This window comes from Phoxinus phoxinus, assembly GCF_949152265.1.
Source record: "Phoxinus phoxinus genome assembly, chromosome: 7".
Lineage (NCBI taxonomy): Eukaryota > Metazoa > Chordata > Actinopteri > Cypriniformes > Leuciscidae > Phoxinus > Phoxinus phoxinus.
Genome location: NC_136882.1, coordinates 19898289 through 19912856, shown reverse-complemented (window position 1 = coordinate 19912856; position 14568 = coordinate 19898289). Strand labels below are relative to the sequence as shown.

Genomic DNA, 14568 nt, shown 5'->3' with positions numbered 1-14568 from the left:
TAAACTCACTGAGTGCTAACTGTCTTACGTCATTCCCCCCTGTGGCTCTGTGGTGGAATCTTAAGGCTTTTGCGCCAGAGACCCATGTTCGAATCCTGGCTCTGGCAGCAGGTGAAATTTATGTGAACACGTCCATTTGCGAGTCATGTTAGAACTGTCTACATATCTCGGATGGACACAATTAATGCGTTTACTCTTATAGCGCGGGGAGACACCAGAGAAAACTTGAACCCCACAAGCACTTCAGCTGATTTCTGTGGACACTAGATAGCATCATGCCGAGTAGACGCTGTGCTCTACAATGTGAAGCTAAAGCCAGTATCACTGAGAAACGTCCTGATCGAGTCGTCCTTGCGAATGCGATGGAGGTTCTGGTTGAATGACTAGTTCTTTCAGTGTTTTATCATCAGACTTGCGATCGGATTGATATGGTAAAATCTACGTCATTGTTCGTTGTAGCAAATTAGCTCTAAAGAAAGATTAATAATCAATTATAACTTGTGATAATGGATTATGAATATTTGGTAAAATAATAATATAAATAAATATATATAATAATATATTATAATAAGTAAAATTAATATTACAATAAATCCACCTGTTTGTCCCATGAACACTCAGGGCCCTATCTTGCACCCAGCGCAATTGACTTTGAACACCGACGCATGTATCATTCCTATTTTGCACCCGCGCACAGCGGACTTTTCCCTCCACAGACGCACGTCGGTAAATTAGGAAATGAACTTGCGCTCGCGGGGGCGGTTCAGCGCAAAGATGAGGCGTGTTCCGGCGCAAAACTTCCATGGTGCTATTTTCCAGTTTTAGAAAGCAATTGCGCCATTGACCAAGAAAAAAACAGTCTAAAGACAGTGGCGCGTTGCGCATTAGTGATATGGTATTTTAAGGGCGCGTGCTTGTCCATAATGTAGTGTGTTAACGCGCATCCACTTTGATTCTCTAATATAAACAGATGCAGCAGTTTTAATTTTTGCAAATCATACATTATTACAAGGAAAAATATTAACACACGAGGGAAATCATTGTGTCCGTGAAGATGTGAAAAAGATCTATCTAGATAAAAAAAATATATATATCTAGATTAGGCTACACATTTACTACCCAAATTGTACGCCTGTTTAACCGAAGCTAATTTGGGTGGGTTTCTCCCATCATCCCCAATGTCACTTCTCTGTGTTTTACGGTCCTGACGAGAACGTCGGTTTCCTCGGCTGTGAACCGCTCCTGTCGTGCGCCGGCAAATCCGCCGTTATAATAGCAATCCGCCGTGGAACAAGCGCGCCGGCTCTTAAAGGGAATGTGAGAGGACGCTCTGATTGGTTTATTTCACGTTACGCCCAAACCACACCTATGAATAATGAAGCTACTTCAGACCAACCCCTTTTAGATTTGCGTCGGGCGCAAGAGTCATTTTTCCCGCCGGGAAAATAGCAACAGCGCCGGGATCCGCCCACAAAGTTACTTGCGCTTTGCACTTTGACACTTGCGTTTCAGATCGTTAAAATAGGGCCCTCAGTGTTAATTGTTTATTCATTCTAAGAAATGTTAATTTATGGTGGAGGGAAATGTCTTTCTTGCTGTACAGTACTACTAAGAGCCTGTAGTCAAAATCTAAATCGTAAAATAACCTTTGTTGCAAGCAGAGAATCAGAACCAAATACGTATTGAGCAAAAGTTTTATTAACTAAACTAAACTAAACTAAACTAAAAAAGCTAGGGTAGGTAATGTTGGAGAGCTAGCCAGATTTGAAAGTGGCACCTCTTCTAAGCTCCGCCCCCTCCTGTCAGTGCTCCGTCCAAAGCTACGCCCCCCCACAAACATGAACGCGCATCCACATTTGGAGTCACCTGCAGGTCACAGGAAAGCCGAGTACTTCAGCACATTATGGGCATCAACACTTGCGAGTATGGCTGTGTAATATGTTCAAAATGTCATGTCCTAAAAGTCAGCTAAGCTGTATGTACCTACGACCTGTAACGCAACTGGCTTACACCGACAGAGAAGCTACTGTTAGCATTGGGCTAATACAAGCTACAACAGTAACTACGTTGCCTAACGTAACATATATCATGGAAATAACAAATCCCCCCGAAGCAAAACAAATAATTACCTGTCCAGCAGAAAGACCGCAACCTCGGCATCGCTTTTTAGGCCCTTCAGCTTCCTTAGTTGTCTCCACCGTTCAAATGCTGAACCAATGTTGACCCGAGTTTGTCCTCTGGCTTTATCAAGTGCCAGTTTCGTTGCAGCCTTTTCTGCCTCAGACTTTCTTTTTTTAGCCTTTTTGTCAGGGCGAGTAGTTACAAGCAAAGCTGGTATTGGTAGTTTTGGCTGCATTTTTTCTGCCATTGTGCCGCACACTCCTGCTTAGTCGGTGTAGTGAGCTAAATGTTTCCGGAAACGGTGACATGTGATTAGTGCACGATCTGATTGGTTCTTTACATTCGCACCGAATGGCAGTGATTGGTCAGAGTTTTTACTGTCCTACAGCTGCTACAGGGGTCAGATATTTTCCATTCCTTTTTCTGAACACATAATGTATTGACTACTATCAGAATGGAAGGACCATTTCACCCAGTATAAAACAAAATGTTTCTGAACAGGATTACCTACCCTAGCTTTAAGATATTTATTATTCGAACTGGCTGCCATGCAGAATCACGCATATGCTTGCCTGTTCAAATTATAGTGGTTTGTGAACATAACCACTTTAATAACAAGAGCGTTTGTGCTGGGATGTGTAGGTTATTGATAGGCTACACTAAACTATTTCATGACATTCTGTTTAAATGTGTTTTTGAGGAGGAGTCGCATGTAGCCTTGCCCTAGAGTTGGTTCACCCTCTGACTATGGCTGTTAGTATATTTAAAAAACTACACAGACTGTTGAATAATTTTAAATCAACAGTCCAACGTAAATTATGTGCTCCTTTATCAAGAACAAATCTCTACTGAAATGCAAACTAACATCAGCCTGAACTACATCAAATAGACTACACATTTGAACACTATATCACAAAAACGTCTCTGGTTACGTATGTAACCTTAGTTCCCTGAGAGGAAACGAAACGCTGCGTTTACGCAATGGGAACACTTCCAAGTGTCTCGTCATGAAGCACATGTATAATCAGTCCAATGAATGAGCGGGACGTCAGGTGACGTCATAGACCAGGAAACTATAAATCACCCCTGAACGCAGAGCGTGACAGCTTCTGAAAAGCCTGAAGCAAGTCGATCAGGGCATGCAGGAAGTATGGCAGGCGAACTCAGCGTTTCGTTCCCTCTCAGGGAACTAAGGTTACATACGTAACCAGGGACGTTCCCTATCAAGGGAACTCCCGCTGCGTTTACGCAATGGGAACCCCATACCCACTACGCCATAATGACAAGTGCCCGTTCTGTGTGAAGACCTTGCGTACACTAGAAGCAAGCAACTTAGCCCCAGGAGTGGAGAGGTCTAAGTCATAAAATTTGACAAATGTATGCGGCGAGGGCCAGCCTGCCGCATCACAAATGTCGTGAAGGGAAACTCCCGAAATTAGAGCCATAGAGGCAGCCATACTCCTCGTAGAATGGGCCCGGACAGCCAAGGTGAAGGCTGTCCGACCGCTTCATAAGCAAGTGAGATAGCCTCAACTACTCGCTTGCTCATTATCTGTTTAGATGCAGGGCAACCTAACTAGTTAACCCAAAGCAAACAAATAATTGCTCTTATATACGCCACAGGGCAGCTCTGTGGACATAAGCATCCAAAGCCCGGACAGGGCATAACAGATTAAGTTTTTCCTGATCTGGGGTATTAGGTGGAGGACAGAAGGCCTGCAGCACAAATGACCCGCAATTTTAGAAGGGACCTAGGAATACAACCCGGCCTGGGGTGAAGAAAGACTATCACCCTACCAGGTGTAAATCCAAGTATGTGCAGGCCTCAGCCTCATGTACCACGGAGAAAACGAAATTAAGGATCTCTCCTCAGAGATAACCCAGCAAAGAAACATTAATTGCAGAAATCAAGTATTGTACCATCAGGGCAGATAACAAGATTCAGAAGGTGTTCTCCGCACCAGGCAGAGAACAGTTTCTATTTCAATGCATATTCAGTATTCTCGTGGAGGGAGCTCTAGACTGGAGTATGGTCTCCACGACCTCGGTCGAGAGACCTGAATCTATGAGCTGGGCCCCCTCAGAGGCCGAGCCCACAGTATCCATAACTCCGGAAGAGGGTGAAATATTGTGTCCCTGATTGGGACGCTAAGTCCCTCCTGAACGGAATCTCTATGGGAGAGCCATCTAGAAGGGACAGTAGGTCTGAGAAACACTCTCGGGCCGGCCAGAATGGGGCTACTAATAATAGATGAGCCCCTACCCGGCAAACCCTCTCCAGAACTCCCGGGAGCAAAGATATCGGGAAATGCGTACAGGTGTAGCCTCAACCACACCTAGTACATCGTATCCAGTCCAAGCGGAGCTGGATGCATCAGGGAGAACCACAAAGGGCAATGCGTAGTATAAACGATGCAAAAAGGTAGACTGAGTTTACCGAAGTTCTCCCAAAGGAGCTCCACCACCTCGGGGTGAAGTGTCCATTCCCGGGCCTCAGCCCCTGCCTCAACAGGATATCTGCTCTGATATACGAGACCATCAGTGTGTTGTCCGAAAGGACAGGCACATGGTGACCTCTCGGGTCTGACAGGAAGTATTGAGATAATCGGAATACCAGCCATCACTTCTAGCCAATTATGTGCAAAAAGGAAGATGGTCCTGCCAAAGACCCTTTGCCGAGTGACCACTCATGATCACCCCCCACTTGTGAGGGAAACATCTGTCGATAGCATTATGCGTCGACAGGAAGCCCCCAACACTGGGCCTGGGCGAGGAACCAAGGTTCTTCCACATGACCGAGGCACGTAGGCATAGCTGCGTGACCTTGATCATGTGAAAACGGATTTCCCCTCGGAGAAAATCCCTTGGTCCTGAGCCACCACTGCAGGGGTCTCATGTACAGAAGGCCAAAAGTATATACATTGGACGCAGCTGCCATGAGACCCAACAGTCTGTAACTGCTTCACAGTGAGTGACTGGCCTAGTTTTACGCCATTTACGGCGAATCGTTATAGCACACCTAGAAAAGTGGTCCTCTGAGCTGGGAGGAGCACACTCTTCTTGGTGTTGAGTTGCAACTCCAACATCTTAAATAAAACAGGACGGCATCTCGATGCCGAACTGCCATATGCTCAGATTGAGCTAGGATCAACCAACCGTCGATATAATATAATACGTGAATGCCCTGGAGTCTCAGAGGAGTCAGAGCTGCATCCACGCATATTGTAAAGATGCGGGGTGATAAAAATAGGCCGAATGGAAGAACCCGATACTGGTATGCTTCGCCCCTGAAAGCAAACCTCAGGAACCTCCTGTGATGAGGATAGATATATAAGTAAGTGTCCTTCAAGTCTATTGTGACAAACCGGTCCTCGGACTGAATCTGTGCACAATTATATTAGCCTAAGCATACTTTGAACTTGAGATTCTGAAACCTGCCGTTTAATTGACGCAGATCTAGAATAGGACGCAACCCTTCATCCTCTTTCGGAACAATGAAGTAACGGCTGAAAAACCCTGACTGTCTGCTGGGAGGAGGAACCCCTTCTATAGCTCCTTTTGCAAAAGTGTCAGCACTTCCTGCTCCATAACCAGAGCCTGCTCGAGGTCCACCACTGTGGGGAGGACCCCTAGAAATCTGGGCGGACGAGAACCGAACTGAATTCTGAAACCCTTCTATAGTGAGCAGGACCCACTGAGAAATATGTGGCAGTAGTAACCACGCTGCCAGAAATTCTGCTAAGGGCACCAGTCTCTGGAGACTGGCCTCTGGATTTGGTTGAACAGTCACTTCGGTGCCCTGAAGCGGCGAACCGGCAGGAAACAACCGAACTGACCGTTCTACGACCCTCCTCGGAGGATCGTATGGGGACGCTGACACCTCGGTGCCCTGAACGGCGAACCGGCAGGGAACAACCGAACTGGCAGCGCTGCGACCCTCCTCAAAGAGTCGCACCCCAGAGGTCGCCGAGGAGAAACGATTTCTCAAAACCGTCCCTGCCCCGGAGGAACCTTCAGAAGCCTGATAGCCTCAGCGTCAGGACTTCTTGTCCAAGTTTTATTAGAGATAACGACAGTCCTCAGATCTTGCCTACCTCTAACTCCTAGTTCCAACGACCCTCCTCGGAGGATCGTTGGAAAAAGCAGGCACCTCGGTACCCTGAAACGGCGAACCGGCAGGGAAACCGAACTGACCACTCTACGACCCTCCTCGGAGGATCGTTTGGGGACGCTGACACCTCGGTGCCCTGAACGGAGGACCGGCAGGGAACAACCGAACTGGCAGCGCTGCGACCCTCCTCAGAGAGTTGCACCCCAGAGGGCGCCGAGAAGAAACGATTTCTCAAAACCGCCCTACCCCGGAGGGGACCATCCTCAGAAGCCTGCAGCCTCGGTGTCAGGCTTCTTTTCTTTCTTTTTGCAGCACTTTATGCTGCGAGGAGCTTTAGTAGGTTGAGACTGCTTCCCAGCAGTCTCAGGAACATTAGATCGGTGAGGAAGAAACCTCTGGAACGCCGCTGAATAGTTTATTCCTTCGTTTATTTGAAAGCGCTGAGTTCAGAAGAACAGACATGTTTTATATTATTTTTCTTTACATCAGAAAACTTATATCACTCCGTGGCCACCAGCAGGAAACAACCGAACTGGCAGCGCTGCAACCCTCCTCAGAGAGTCGCCCTCCAGAGGACGCCGAGGAAAAACGATTTCTCGAAACCGTCCCTCCCCGGTATAGTTTGTCTGTTGCGCGACGCAATTCTGGAATAGCGTCAGCGCTGACATCCTCACATTCATCCATGCCCTTATATATAAATATATATATATATATATACTTTACCAACCAGCGCTGCTTAATAATATTGATCTATTATTTATGATGGCTGGTGGGTAGCGTCAGGGTTATAATGACGCCGACTCAGGAGAGAGATAGCTTGCAAGCGTCTCTTTAACCCGAGGCTCTGTCATACCATGATACTAAATACCCATAGAATTACTATAGTAGAAGTTTGGGGATTTAAAACACATAAATAGAAACCGGTTTATTCCACGATCTCGACACCTCAGTGTGCAGATAGGGGGGGGGGGGGGGGGCAATCCCCGACGAGGAGGCTGAGATATAGAGTTTATATTCATTATATTCTCACTCTCAGATTTTTTATCATTATATTCTCTCTCTCATAATGTTGGCTGGCCAGTAAATATTTAACTTAGCAACAGCACTAGATAAAACCTCCTTTTATAAGCTCCTCTTTATTCAACAGAGTTATGAGCAAACTTATTTTTTATATATATATTCTTTATTGTTTTGTTCTCTCTTTCTTAACAAAACATAAACGATACCAGTTCCTCGGAACTGGAAATCGCAGCATGAGTGTCTCATCGCGGGGAGGAGAAACGCAGCGCGTGCTTCTCCCCGAGAAAAGCCACTGGATCTGGCAGATGAGAGCCGAGATAGGGCGCGCCCGTCTCAACCCCCGCTGTCAGATCCGTTTGCGAACCCCACGAAACGAGTCCCCGCCGCGCCTCGGCAACAGCGGGACCCGCACCTCGAGGAGCGCGAACCGAACCGTCATCCTCGAAGAACGGCCGGCGGGAGCAGACAGAGCGTCCTCACGGACAGCTTCTAGCAATGCTCACAGGCAGTCCCCTCGAGAACTGACTGTTAACATGCTCCACTCCCAAACAAGCTGATGTGTGTGTGTGTCCGCTCGTAAAATAACGTGGGCAGGGAACAACACAACGCTTGTTTGCTCTTTTTTTTGCCATAAAATATATATTGCAACTTGACAGACAACAATAAATAAGACAGACAGAATCAGACCGATTCTCTCCTATAGTATCCAGCTGCAGACCCGCAGCAACACTAGTTTCAGAACCCCAGCGCCAGAACCGGAAGAAAGGGGCGGAGCTTACGTTCTAACACCAGCGCCAGAACCGGAAGTGAGGGGCGGAGCTTACGTTCTAAACCGAGTAACGCCACCTAACGTTTTAGAGCGTAATTTGCTTAGACATGAAACGGTATGCTTTTATTACACACGAAACGTCATATTTATACGTATGTTATAATGATACATTAGGGTACAGAAACATTGGGCTTCACCATATTTTTACTATCGTGGTCCGTTGTATGCATTTATATTTACTATGGTTATTTTTTTATAATAATTTTGACAATGTATTTACCTACATATTGTAAATACAGTTGTTATGATAACACATTTATTTATATTTGTATATAGGAGTTAAGCTGTAATTTGTAACTATACAAGAATATAGAAACTATTTAGCTATTTTAGTAAAATGTTCTTATTAAAGTGGTACTACAAGCAGGAGTATGTTGTTTGTGCACCACAAATTGACACTTACCAATCAGGTATTTCTAATAATTGTAAACTAGCATGAGAGAAAATGCCACAAACTATTGTAAAGTGACACATTGTTAAATTAATTATGAAAACTGGCACCAATCATTCAGAAGTGTGCTGGACCTTGACACTGGCTTTTCACAATGCAGAGTAGCCTAGTGTACATCTGTAGATCCTATATCTATTATAATGTGGATACAGCAAGTCAAATATTTGAACAAAACATTCGGCATCTCCAGAAGGAATATATATTAAATTAATTTGTAGTTATTGTAGACTTGTATTGCTTGTCTCATTAACTCCCTCACTTCCGGTTCTGGCGCTGGGGTTCTGGCGCTGGGGTTCTGAAACTGGTGGTGCTGCGGGTCTGCAGCTGCCTGGATATATCTCATTCACACAGAGAGCGCTTCGCTGAAGAAACAGAAGCTGTCACGCTCTGCGTTCAGGGGTGATTTATAGTTTCCTGGTCTATGACGTCACCTGACGTCCCGCTCATTCATTGGACTGATTATACATGTGCTTCATGACGAGACACTTGGAAGTGTTCCCATTGCGTAAACGCAGCGGGAGTTCCCTTGATAGGGAACAATATTTAAAATACTATCTTAAATGGGCAGTTCACTCGAAAATGCATATTTTGTAATTTACCCAACATTATTCCGAATCCTATGATTTTCTTATGACCAAGATCATTTGAAAAATATATATTTTTGTCCATTTAATGAAAGTCAGTGGGGTGTAATTTTGTTTAGAGAATGTTTGAGTCAGTGAACTATCTCTTTAAAGGGGTGGTTGATTATTTCACTTTTCTAACTTTTTTGCTGTTTGAGCATAAACAACATCTGCAAAGTTACAACGCTCAAAGTTCAAAGCAAAGGGAGATATTTGCTTTTAAAGAAATTGTTTTTTTAAGGACTACAACAAATGGCTGGTAGGGACTACACAACATTCCTCCCGGGTTAGTGACATTACGAACCCTAAAATTGACATAAACCCTGCCCACGATTTATAGATTATCATGACAGAATATGCTAATCAATGACTAGAAGATAACTACACAATAAGCTACATAAATTCATCAACTAACCATTCGGAAATGGCCTGTTGCTTCTACATGTTGTCACTTCTTCTTGAGTCTCTCCATCATTGTCTGACTCCGGTTTGAACATAAACATTGAAATTTTCAGTGCATGTCTGTGTGAGGTAAAAGGACACAAACTGTTGTAGCTCCGCCCACTGTGCTGGGAGCAGCAGCTCATTTGCATTTAAAGGGACACACACAAACATTTTTTTAACATGCTATAAAAATATCTGTGGGGTATTTTGAGCTAAAACTTCACATACACACTCTGGGGACATCAAAGACTTGTTTTACATCTTGTGAAAAGGCATTATACCACCCCTTTAAATGTAATTTTTACTTAAGAACATTGGGTTTTGTCCATACTCTACCCAATTTGTTATGTAAACGAAAGTACAAAAATCAAGATATTTTAAGCTCAACAATGGTATACGTTCACTAACTGAGTCATGGTGTTCTAGACTATGATGGATTTGAGAACAATCAGTGTAATTTCCAGATAATATTCCATCTTTCTATTTCAATATGTTCCTGTTACTCTCTACTGTGTTATACCGTGACTACCAAAACATAAATGTATCATTTTAAAAACAGACCATAGGCAGGGACAAATTGTCATTCCAGCTTAAAGGACAAGTTCGGTATTTTACACTTAAAGCCCTGTTTACAGATCGTATCTGATGAAATAGAACGGTTAAGATAAAAATTTGGACACATGCTGCTGTCCTGAGAATTTTAGGTTTATTTAGCTTTTGTGGACCTATTTTGCCAAACGCGTCACACCCGTGATTCTTCCGTTGAGAGATTGAATAATAGACACTCCAGCTCAGTTGGTGGCGATAATGCACCTTTTCCAATTGCAAGCAAACCACGGGCATATACACAGAAGAAGCAGAAGATCGCTGTCTTCATTGAAAGCATTACAAACAGACAGCTAATAATGTGGCGAATTTGTGCAGTTCCGAATTGCGGGAAGATTCGTGGCAAAAGGAACACCACCAAGTGCCTGTAAGCCTTAGACAGCAGCAGCTTCGGCAACAGGCGTAACACTGGACTCCGTTGTCAACTGCCGTTCAAACTCTGCCTTTCTTTGCAGAAATTCCTCCTCTGAATATTCAGGCTCAAACCTATAACCCTATCCATCAAAATCGATCTCAAAACCGTCATCCTCCCATATAAATGTCTCGGAATCCATTTCTAAGTTGACACAGATAGCTTCGATCTTGTAAAAATGTTTAGATAGCTTAGCCTACGATACCGCGTCCGCGACTACATAAGACTACAAAAAGCATACAAACAACCCCATTTCCGTTTCCCGCGGCGGAGTAATACTGTAACGTTACCTCACACAGCGAATCCAATACAACTTAATGGAGTTGGACAAAAACTACGATAAAACCTGTTGGAATACATCTTTTTCAGCGATTTTTGAGTGCACATACCAGTGAACACCCCTGACCACTCGGTGAGTTTCACGTCTTTGTAAACGAAAGTTTAATGTGTTTTAGGAAGGAATCTTCCAGTGCACATAGACAACCATTGTGGGGGTGTGGGGGGGAAGCGAACTAAACCTAAAATTCTCGGGACAGGAGCATGTGTCCAAATTTTAATTTTAACCGTTCTATTTCATCAGATACGATCTGTAAACAGGGCTTTAAGTGTAAAATACCGAACTTACCCTTTAATAATTCATATTGGTGGATCCTGGAATATGCAACACAGATTGGCAATATCTAATTTCACTTATTGCATCCCTTTTAAGTTCCATGACTGTAACGAAATTTTGAATGAATTTTGATATTACTAGTAATTGGATTATGAAAATATGACAGAGCTCAGATACTAAGCTCTAGATATTTTGGATGATTCCATTTCCTCCAAATAAATTCATTCAAAATAACCAATTCTGTGCCAAAAAGCATTTTAAAATGAATTGGGGAAAACGGTGAAAACATTCCCATCATTCTTGTTGGGGAAAAAAAGGAATAAAAAAGGAACCATTGAAACAGGTGGAAAGCATGATCTAGTCACGTGTAGAACACAGTTGACTACGTAAAAGGCCAGTGCACTGCAATGCTGGGTCAGGCATTCATATACAATAGGGGACATACAGTCTTTGAACTGGGACAGGTATATAAAGGTAGCCAAGCGCAAAGAGCAGTGCATTGGAGCCATATCAACTTGTTAACAGTTGACAGACTGTCATCATGGGCAAAGTACGTTCTTAACATTTTGATTTACATTATAAATTGTTATATAGCACCTTAAACATAAATTGTAATGTTGCCAAATTCCAAATATTCTTTCAGGATACATTAACAACCAATTAACACAATTTTTGACTAATTTTCAGGTCATCTTCTACGAGGACAGGAACTTCCAGGGTCGCTCTTATGAGTGTATGGGCGACAGTGGTGACTTCTCCTCCTACATGAACCGCTGTCACTCTTGCAGAGTAGAGAGTGGGTGCTGGATGATGTATGATCATCCCAACTACATGGGAAATCAGTATTTCTTTAAAAGGGGCGAGTATGCTGACTACATGTCTATGTTTGGAATGAGCAACTGCATCAGGTCTTGCCGTATGATCCCAATGGTGAGTTATATAGCATTTTAACGTGTCCATAATAAATCAACTTGGGGTAATTACTGTAAAAAAAAATTTTTTTAGATTAAATCTTTTTTTAAAGAGGATCATTTCACAATGGTGATCTACAAAGAGGCATAACTACACTGTTTTAGATGTTGTTTACTGTAAAAACTGATAAACTTAAATTACTTCTCTTCCACAACAGCACAGGGGATCCTACAGAATGAGGATCTACGAGAGGGAGAACTTCATGGGTCAGATGCACGAGATGATGGATGACTGTGACAACCTTATGGACCGTTACCGCATGTCTCACTGCCAGTCCTGTCATGTGATGGACGGCCACTGGCTCATGTATGATCAGCCCAACTACAGAGGCAAGATGTCCTACTTCAGGCCTGGAGAGTACAGGAGCTTCAGCAATATGGGTGGCATGAGATTCATGAGCATGAGGCGCATCATGGATTCCATGTATTAGTGTTTTAGCATTATGATTAATTAATTTCTCTATAAAAATAAAACAAACAATTTCATGAAACTCTTTCAGTGTCATTAATATTTGTATTCCCACAAAAATGCCTCATGAGATAATTCACAATCACAAAATGTTATTTCACAAGTTCACACTTACATACAATTAGAGGGAGTAAAGTTTAATGCATAATTGGCATGCTTATTCCGAAACAGCAACCCTTAAGAAAAAAATTAAATAACTACCTTCAAGTCAAAAAGTGGGCACATGTATCAAGAAATACAGGAAAACAAGAATTTTTAGAGTACAGTTTAACAATTGTGGTTAATGTCCCGATACCACTTTTTTACTTCCGATACCGATACCGATGCCGCAGCTTTGGCTATTTGCCGATACCGATATCAATCCGATATTTTTATTTTATTCTTGAACTAATAATAATAATACAATATATTAGGGATTATGGATACCAATACCAGTGCAGTTTTTTTTATCAAGTAGAATTTCTATAAGTGTGAATCTGTGATGAACTGATAATCACTATTTTGTGTGTTGAACACGACCTAGGCTACTTAATACAGACAACTTCATTATAAAGAAAAACAACAAATCAGAAAAAAAATATATGATCATTTAAAAAAATGCTATTATAAACTAGATTAGTGGATAATTCAGCAGTAAAATTTACTCTAGAAAATCACAAGTGCACAATAATTGTATAAAATCTGAGCATTTAGTAAAAAAATGCAGAATGGTGTGCTTGAAGCAACATGAGTCACAGCCGCGTCGAGTCCGTAAACAGTTCAAAGCACTGAGGACAGAGTCAAGACCCATTGATGCGTAGTGTATTATACAGTATCTAAATACTATCTATCTATGCAATAATTTATTCAGTCTTGTCTTTTAACAGTTTTACATTTTAGTTACTGTGCGCGTGAATCAATCAGTGCTCTCTACTCCAGTGTTGTGAGAGACACCCGGTAGAAACATGATTCGTACAGCCATACAGTCCAGCATACAGTCCAGCAAGATAAAGTAATTTTATGCGAAACCATAGACCTTTATCTACAGATCAAGTATAATAATATTAACATTGAATCATCTTGGAGAGAGTTTTTCATCGTGTTGACTGTTGTAACCGAACGCGACGCGCTGTTTGATGCTGAAGGGAGAATGACAGCCGCAGCGGAGGGAAGAGTTTACCTGAACTTGAATTTAACGACTTAAATATGCCTTTCTAGCTCATATTAGACTATAGAATGGCTTCTCAACATTTATAATATAATCCACGAGAAAATTGTAATGCTTTATAATGTATTTGTGCCTTTTGTGGGACTAACCATGACAGAATACGCACAATATCGGATTGGGATCAGCCTCGTCTGACCGATCCGGACAAAATGGCAGTATCGGAGCCGATACCGATACCCTAGGGGATAGTTCACTTTAAAATGAAAATTCTGTCATCATATACTCCCTCAAGTTGTTTCAAACCTGTATGAATTTCTTTCTTCTGCTGAACACAAAGAAAGATATTTTGAAGAATGTCGTTAACCAAACAGTTAACTGGTCCCATTGACTTCCATAGTATTGTGACGTCGTGCACTTTCCCAGAGAATCAGACAGCAGACGAGGATCCGGTTTATAAGCACCAAACGGCTGAGGTTTATTTCCTGAACGTGTACAACCTAAAACACGGGTATCAGGAGGTGTCCTAACTGTTCCCAAAAACAGAGATGTCTCTCCTCTCCCTTTTCTCTCCCCCCTGTCAGATTCATCTCAAAAACCGCCCGCCTCTCCCTAAGCCCCTCCCCCTTAACCATTTCCCTCCCGGACACCTCCCCCCAACAATAAGTGAATCAAGTAAGCATATTTATAACAGAGAATAAACAGCGTCAGCGCCACATTGCCCCCTCCTCAAGTTTCCTCGTCCCCGAGGAAG

General features: G+C 42.9%; 1 protein-coding gene across 1 annotated transcript; it reads left to right on the top strand.

The window, feature by feature from the left end:
• Window positions 1–11657: 11657 nt before the first annotated feature.
• On the top strand, window positions 11658–12692 carry LOC307001439 (gamma-crystallin M2-like). The gene is made up of 3 exons (XM_079617931.1): window positions 11658–11780; window positions 11918–12160; window positions 12360–12692. Exons 1-3 carry the CDS (start codon window positions 11772–11774, stop codon window positions 12630–12632), a joined length of 525 nt encoding a protein of 174 aa, XP_079474057.1. The 5' UTR covers window positions 11658–11771; the 3' UTR covers window positions 12633–12692.
• The last annotated feature ends 1876 nt before the right edge of the window (window positions 12693–14568 follow it).

Coding starts and splice junctions, on each gene's coding strand:
- LOC307001439 (XM_079617931.1), top strand. Junction 12,161..12,359: donor CTTGCCGTATGATCCCAATG/GTGAGTTATATA, acceptor CTTCCACAACAG/CACAGGGGATCCTACAGAAT.